This window comes from Scophthalmus maximus, chromosome 7 (assembly GCF_022379125.1).
Source record: "Scophthalmus maximus strain ysfricsl-2021 chromosome 7, ASM2237912v1, whole genome shotgun sequence".
Taxonomy (NCBI): Eukaryota; Metazoa; Chordata; class Actinopteri; order Pleuronectiformes; family Scophthalmidae; genus Scophthalmus; species Scophthalmus maximus.
In genome coordinates this window covers 5423707-5431797 of record NC_061521.1, presented here as the reverse complement: position 1 = coordinate 5431797, position 8091 = coordinate 5423707, and the positions used below count along the sequence as shown (strand labels likewise).

Genomic DNA, 8091 nt, shown 5'->3' with positions numbered 1-8091 from the left:
TCAGGTTAACAAATTATCAGAAATCCCCCCCCAAAAAATGGCCAATGTCACAGAAAATATACCATGAGACAGTCAATCTTTAACTACAGAAACTCAATTTTTTTTCTTTAGGCCTGCATCCACTAAAAATATTTTTATAGGTTGGTTATTCAGTGATATCAGTGTCTGTACCATGTGGGAAAACATGCCTGCCTTGCCACATTTTGTGCTGCATTATGGTAAAAAGTGTGTTTGTGGTGGGCCTACATGCATTAGGAAATTACACTATCCTGAGTAAAGATGCAATACAAATACTATATTTATTCAGAGTTAACATGGAAACTCCATTATTACTTTAAGCAGGAGAGACAGGGTCATAGCTTTATCACAGTACAAGATGATGTATTACAAGCGGCATCACAGCAATTACAATTCAAAATAGTTTTCAAAGTCATAAATACCTAGTTACAGATGCAGGCAAACCATATACTTCCCAGAATTGAGAGCTACTACAAAGATACAGTTTAAAGCTTGATAATGCATGTATTACAAAACTAACTAATGAAGTAATTCTTCTAATAATGAGACATTGTATGAAGCTAAGGCACTGTAATACACTGTGCCAATTCCCTTCATACTTCTGTTGCACTGCTGTGACAATACCAGCATTTATTTAGTGGGTTTCATCTTTGTGGAGCCAAATATGAAGCAAAAATGGAAGTAAGAATCTTTATGCATATTTTTTTATTCTACAATTAATAAACAAAAGTCTACCAACTTGTATGTATGCTGTATCATGACAATAAAATAAATAAGACATTATCTGGATGCCTTAAAAACATGATCAAAATAATTACGAACACTAACCGTTTCAAATGGTGGCCTAATTGTCAACTCAACTACTTAGGGTCATGCAAAACATACAGGCTAAATGAGCACTGTGGCTTTGGTACACAACTCAAGTGAGCCCAGAAGCCTGCAAGCTGGTTTGATTTCATTGGCTGCAATTCAAAATGTGTGGGTAGTGTCAAAGGCAGTGACTGTATACAAAAACTGATATCGGCAGGTGCCAATCTGCATTGAATTTAGTACTGTACTGTTTCAGCAGTGAGTTCATACAGTCCTGATAAGCCACGAGGAAAAGGTGTCAGTCAGTCGTGCCCTATACTACTTAACTTGGTTGCATGTAGCGGTAGCAGACTGCAGAAATGCAAAGACTTCATTTAATCCTTAATGGAGGAAAGAGCATGGATTCCTCACATAAAGCAGAAAGGACAACATGTGTCATAGACCGACATGCTAGCAAAGTATCATTCTCACCTGTTGTTTAAGATAATGTTGTTTCCCACTACAGCTTTCTGTATATCCCTCTGAATACAGCACAGAAAAGTGTAAGTGATCACTACAGTAATACATTGGCATGAGTTTCAACTACTGTGCTCCAGGTGCAAAGTTACTTTTACTGTATTTTTTCCCAGTATTCAACAGATGCTGTTTTCATTGCCCCAGTGACTTCAGCATATGGAGCTTACAAATGGGTGACAACTGGATGAAGGAGACAATGTCACAACATGCAGTGAATGAGGATTAATCTGGTGCAGGTTACAATCCTTACATTGCTGCCACTAAAAAACACATTTTCATAATAAAAAATGCTGGCTCTAATGTTTCATACACATATGCTTAAAGAAAGAGGAATAGGCCTACTGCTAGCTGATTTTTAACAATAAATACACAACATGGGAATCTACTGTGATGTATACTTAACTTCAATTCATAGAAATAAGTTTTCACCTAATGTTGTAGATTTTGTAAGAAAAAACCCTTGAACAATGGTGATTTGTTAACAGTATTATGTTTTAGCCATTTCTAGATAGACGAAACAGTTACTCAAAAAAAGTAAAGTTATCACTCCTACCAAGCTGGAAAGTTGTGAAAATGTGGCTATGCCTGTTTCTGCTGTTAGTTATTGTACAGTGATCTTTGTAGCTCCACAGCACCATGTGTATCATTGTTTTGGATGCTCCCCCTGTTTCACTGCAGGAAAAAGGTCACGCTGGCACTGTGGGACCAAGAGCTTTGAGTCAGGGCAAAGAAAACCTCAGCATAATGCTCAGGTATGGCAGCAGTGTAGCACAAGACACGTCAGATGACAGTCAAGTGACAATGGAGCTCACAAATTATTTTTTTTCCAGCTCCAGCATAAAACTGTGTTTACTATAGAACTTTACCAATAGTGCTAGGAGATTTTGAGTGTTTCTTCCCTCTGCATATACTGTAGTATTTTTGAGTTTTCCATTATTTTGTCTTGTGCACCTTTAGTGCATGGCGCACTAAAATGATGTGATATATATCTAGTTTAAGTAAAACAACCAGCATTATTTTCCTCCCAGATATTAAGCTCCAGGGTACATATAACTATTGAACTCAAGTGTTGATTCACTTAGCTTACTCTCCATTGGCTGAAGCATTAGTGTCCAGGCTGCCTGCCTCTCTCTATCTTAACACTCAGTGTTGTTGAAATCATTTTTTTTTTTTAAATTTCTTTATTTGTTTCCATCGATCCCACATCCTTGACTACACATTTTCTTTGATTTCTTAAACAGAATGATTAATGGTGTGACACCAGACACGACGTGAATAACTCTTTTATTTGGGGTGTGACACCTTCTTAAGTCCGTAAATCGTTATTCCAAAGATGTAAGATCTCTGGCAGTCTCAACCTCAATGTATGTCAAAAATCATGTTGTGCTTCATCTTTAAAAATGTAGGGTCTATTTGGGAATAATTTTTTTTAGCTGTGTCTCTGTTAGGTGTTGGCACGGTGGTCCAGTGGTTTACACTGTCGAGTCACAGTAAGAAGGTTCTAAGTTTAAATTCTGGGATTTAGACTTCCTGTGTGAAGTTTGTGTGCTCTCCCTGTGCTTGTTTGGGTTTATCTGGGTGTGGTAGCTTCCTCCCACAGTCCAAAGACATGCAGGTTAATTTTAAGTGTGAATGTGAGCATGATTGGCTTAGTCTCTATGTGTCAGCCCATGAGGGTATTCCTACCTTTCGACCAATGCCATCTGGGATTGACAGTTTAAAGGATGAGCAGGATAGTGAATGGATGGATGGTTCTGTTTTACGTCATGCTACCATGATATAATGTCTACCATTATGGTTTTAACATCGACAGCCTTGTCCAATGATTCCCATCTGCTAGTGAGGTTGATAAAATTCCGTGCTAATGGAAATGATCAATTTCACATGTTTACTAGCAAGACATCATATTTCCCTACATTGAAAATCTCCTCACCCTCAGTGGCTCAGAGATACTGTGAACCCCCCTCCAACTTTGTGCGTGGGTGCATGCATATGTGTGTTTTCAAGTTCTTGAGGTTTTGTCCTTTTGTTTTTCTCTCTTTTGCTTTTCCTTATGTTATGTGTACAGTGTCCCATAATGCCATTATTTCTACTGCTTTGTTGTCTAATGCTGTTTTTAAGAAAATAATATATTTCATCCCCACCAAAAAAATACACATTTAAAGATTCCTGTACACGTTCATATTTCGGACTACACATTTAGATATTGTTCTACACAATTACAAATATGTACAGTGTTCCATTGCTCTCCACACACACTGCAACACATTTGGCCCCACTTTTACTTTCCTCCCACTTGTCAGCTCTCCCAGTTGTTGGAATGTTCTGAGCAAGAACACAAACACAGTTTAGGATTTAAGACTGAACCAAGAAATCACTGGTACGAGCATTAGAAGCTCTTGGTGCTGTTGTTGTTCAGTCCTGAGCGTGGGTGGGCCATTGTGCAGTTATTGTTGTTGTTGCTCCTACTGCATTTCTCCTTGCCTCCTGTAGTGACTCTGCTCTCAAGGATATGGACCTTGCCTTGCTCCTCCTTCATGAAGAGATCCACCAGTAGAATCTTCTCTTTGTGCATCTGGAGGCTGATGTCCTTAGGGATGTCTGGAATTAGCCAGTCTACAATGTCGTTCATCAGCAACACAACATTCTAGTGAAGATAAATGAAAGATAATTATTTTTTTGGGCTTTGTGTTGTTAAAATGAGCCACAGTAAGTTATGGATTAAATGTGATTTCAAATGCAGTCGCCAAAGCTACACTATATATAGTAACATATGTAATGTACTTTGTACTATGGAATATGTGAAGTTACAGAAAATGTTAAATAACCAAAGTTTGTGGATGGTAAGATGCCAGAATAGTACGTGTGGTATGTCACATTTAGATACAAAATGAATCCAAAAATGTGAAAATGTTTCTTTGGTATTACACAATAACATCGCACACACTTAAGTTAAAAGATACTATATTTTTGACTAAGGCTGCGTTCACACTATTACTTTTCATTTGAAAATGAAAATTATCCCTGTCAAAGCATTTTGGCTTCATATCAGAAATAATCTCTGTCCATTCTCAGAGAGTGAGATGAGAAACAGCAATGAAGGAAAATGAGAAGAGATTTCTTTTTTTGGATCAATGACGAGATGGAACTGTTTTCACATCGTTTTGCTCTCACCGCTGGTAGTTTATTCATGATTGATGACAACCAGTCAGGAGGCGAATGTGGGTGTCTATATCATTGAGCCAGCTGCGTTTTTTTTCATTTTTAGGCTATTCAAAGCTCTAGAGTGGTGTGGACATCAGGTGTTAACTTGGCAAAAGTGATGTGTTCAAATTAAAATGTATTAGTGTGGACATGCCTTCAATGTCCATAACTGAAAATAATGAAAAGCAACATCTGCATCATTAATGAGCAGTAGGGGGGCTACCAGGTTCTTCCTAACGAGTCACTGCCACTAACACCCCTCTGTTGAATTCACATGTTCACACAAAAATCTGAAATTAATTTACAGCTAAGTTTAATTAAGTCATAAAAATAATAATGGAAGGAATGATTAGAAAAAAATAAAGCACAACAGTGGTAGTTTTCATTAAATTTCCTAAAATGATATTGTAGCAAAGCCAATTAAAACAAGTTAAAGCGCGTGTGCTCACTCGATCATGATTGGACCAAAATAATCATGTGACACATGCAGTTGGAAGACAATGAATTGTAGCGAACAATATTGTGATTTATATGTGTTATATTGTTGACAGTGCAATGTAAAATGTGTGAGTGAATGAATTCTTACATTTGTAAAGTAATGACAGTTCAACAGGCTGCACCTGCAGCAGGTCAGGGTTGGGGTTACATGGTTGTGTCATCCCGTATCATGATACCAATTTGTGGATGTTAGCATGGTTTGTTTCAGAATCACTCAAGATGTGTAGTGTCCGTTTTTGGCCATTGTGCTGTTTAAAGGATGTTTTTAGATTGTATTCAGACAAATATTGAAATTTCCGTTATGATTCCATTTCACTACTACCACATACAATTTGAAATGTGATAAGGGAGGTCACTAGATGGCAGCAAAGCATCAGCATACTGCGAGTAGTCTGATTCCCTGTATAGTGATATCATGACTACATTCTCTTAACCAAGTTGTATTTGCTGCCTTGACCCTATTGTATCATTAATGGCCAATCTGTTCTGAAATCTTGTTTCTGTGGCTGACATTACAAAAGTGTATGAAGTCTTCACTGCATGCTCAATGACAGAGTTGACACTGAATGTGCTGTCTGGAGGTTCAGTCTGGTAGCCAACAGTGCTTGGACCGGGATGGGAGGTTGATAAGCAATGATCTGACTGCAGAACCATCCACAACAATTACACACAGATACAAAGCAACACGTGAATGTAGCGCATGACCCAGATCAGCATAGTTGGGGCCTCATGGCCTCACTGACCAGGGCAGAGCTGCACACATATATTTAAATACATAACAATTAAATAAATCTCTATTATTTGCTGCCTTACCTGGAAAACAATGACAAAGGCCAGTCGCACTGCCAGCACTGCCCAGAATTCCTTGGAGATCTCATATGGAGTGGCTGACCAAGGAGGTTCTCTGTAGTCCTTATACCTTTTAGAGAAGATAAAAATGTTTTCAAACTTTGGTTCCAAGTCTTCATAGGGTTCAGAATGCTGGAGCTAGAATTTTTACTAAATACAAAAAATGTGGACCACAGCCATGTGCAGTTACATCTGCTTGCAGTGCATCAATTTAGAACAGGACATAGTTTTCACCAACAGTAATGATTCTTTCTGTGACAGATTTCCCTGATAACAGAAAGTGGGATCACTGCGGCCATGCAGTGGTGAGTGAAGAATATGTCCTGTGCCATTTTTGCCCTTTCTCTTTTCAAATAAATAGTTTTTTGTTGTTGTTGTGTTTAAAAAAAAAATCATTATGACATTTTTGAGTGCCTGATATTGTTGTATTTCTTTCCGCTTTAAAGTATCGTCAATAAGACCAAAAAAGCGCTATATAACTACAGTCCATTTACCATTCTGTTGAGTGTCAGAGAGGCAGGGTTCCTCCAACAGGATTTTGGTGCACAAAAAGGAAAAGGGACCAAGAATAAATGAGAAGAAAAACATTGGACCGTTCAGAAGTGGTCTGAAACTGAACAGGGAAGAGTTGAAACTCCCCATTAAACCTGAGAGAACTGGAGCAGTTTGCACAGGAGGAGTTTTGCCAAAGTTCCAGCTGAGAAGTGTAGGTCTCTCTAAGAGCTACTAAAAGTGCCTCATTATGTTTGTATAATTATGTAAAATGTATAATATTTTGTCCATGCCCATTCATTTGTTGTATTGTTTACAATAATGTTAGAATGAAAAACAAGAGTAAATAGTGTGTTCTATTAAGATGAGATTATTATTATTATTATAAGAGGAAGGGTAAAATCGTTTAGACCATGTCTTGATTGATATTTAAAATGTTTCCTGATGAAATTGAAAACTGTGAACTGAAATTGATTCCCCACCTGCAAATCTCAACGGGGTAGCCAAGTTGCAAAGGATCCATGGTTTCTTTGCCGTCCTGGAAGTGACTGACATTAAAATAGGACAGCGTATGGTTGACAAATCCATGCATGGAGCCATCTGGGCTGTACATGTACTGGTAGACCATCCGAGGTATGAAGTCTGACGTGAAGGAGATGACAAATGCCTAAGAATTGTGGTTGGGGACATAGTGGTTGGGTGGGGGTTCAGAGATCAGAGAGAAAAATGAAAGTGAGAGGAATGTGAATAAATATTTCTTGTACTGTATGTGAAAAAAAAAGAAGTAACAATTTAAGTTGTGTCCCAATTCAGGGGCCACATCCCTCAAAGGCTGAATTTGAAAAGCGATTGCATCACAGCAACAGAACTGAGACTACAAAGGATCCAGGGAGTGTATCCTTTTTTGCCCCACATATTCCAGGATTCATTGTGCTAATGAAAAATCACTTTTCTAAAAGAGCACAATCCAAGGAGTACACTTTTAAATTTAGGTATCAGACTACTCGATCAAACGATAACAGTACAAATGTTGAAAAACTAAGGGGCCTTAAAACCTCAAATTTTTGTGAATATATTTACGTGTTTAGTTATGTGACGGATAATGTAAATAGATATTCTGTATCTCCATCGTTCAGTTTGGCCTCTGCAGTGTGAAGGTTGTGGCGCCTGATTTTGGATAAAGCCATAGTGTAGAGTGTAACTGAAACCACCTGGACAACTGGACTAAAGTGTTTGAGTTGAAGACGTTCTATCACTCATACCGAGGCTTCTACTGGCTGGATTCTCAGTAAGTGAAACTCTCTGCTCTTAGCATTGTCCATTCATTGCTGAGACAATGAATCAACGGAAGTAAATGAGTTCACAGTCATCATGGCAGATTCAACAGAGCCACATGAACACAGGTGTGAATTGAAGTAAAGCCAACTGAGAATGGCGCTGTGAATAGGTGGGCTCAGCACACTTGAAAAAAGCTAGTTCATATGCGTATTGTTCAACTCAGTTCCTATGTTCAAAATGAAAAGGCAACATTAGATGACCTGACAAACAATTTGAATCTGATTCAGGCCCGTGCACCATGTCTACACTGCCTACTGTACGTTCCCTTTAACTCTTCTAGAATACAGTGATAGTAGCACTTTAAAATCTAGGCATGCAATATATCCAGCCTCATGAAATTCAACATACTCTTCCTGCCACCAGGAA

The 8091-nt window shown here is 38.3% G+C and overlaps 1 protein-coding gene across 4 annotated transcripts in view; it reads right to left on the bottom strand.

Annotated features, from left to right (window-relative positions):
• Nucleotides 1-274: 274 nt before the first annotated feature.
• The window catches only part of LOC118315314 (anoctamin-1-like), a 77264-nt gene continuing 69447 nt past the window's right edge, over nucleotides 275-8091 (bottom strand). For all 4 annotated transcript variants that reach the window (XM_047333236.1, XM_047333237.1, XM_035642522.1 and 1 more), the window contains 3 exons: nucleotides 6870-7054; nucleotides 5860-5965; nucleotides 275-3991 (listed from right to left, as the gene is read on the bottom strand). In XM_047333236.1, the coding sequence (XP_047189192.1) occupies nucleotides 3734-3991; nucleotides 5860-5965; nucleotides 6870-7054 (549 nt within the window). In that variant the 3' untranslated portion in view covers nucleotides 275-3733. The remainder of the gene's footprint in view (nucleotides 3992-5859; nucleotides 5966-6869; nucleotides 7055-8091) is intronic.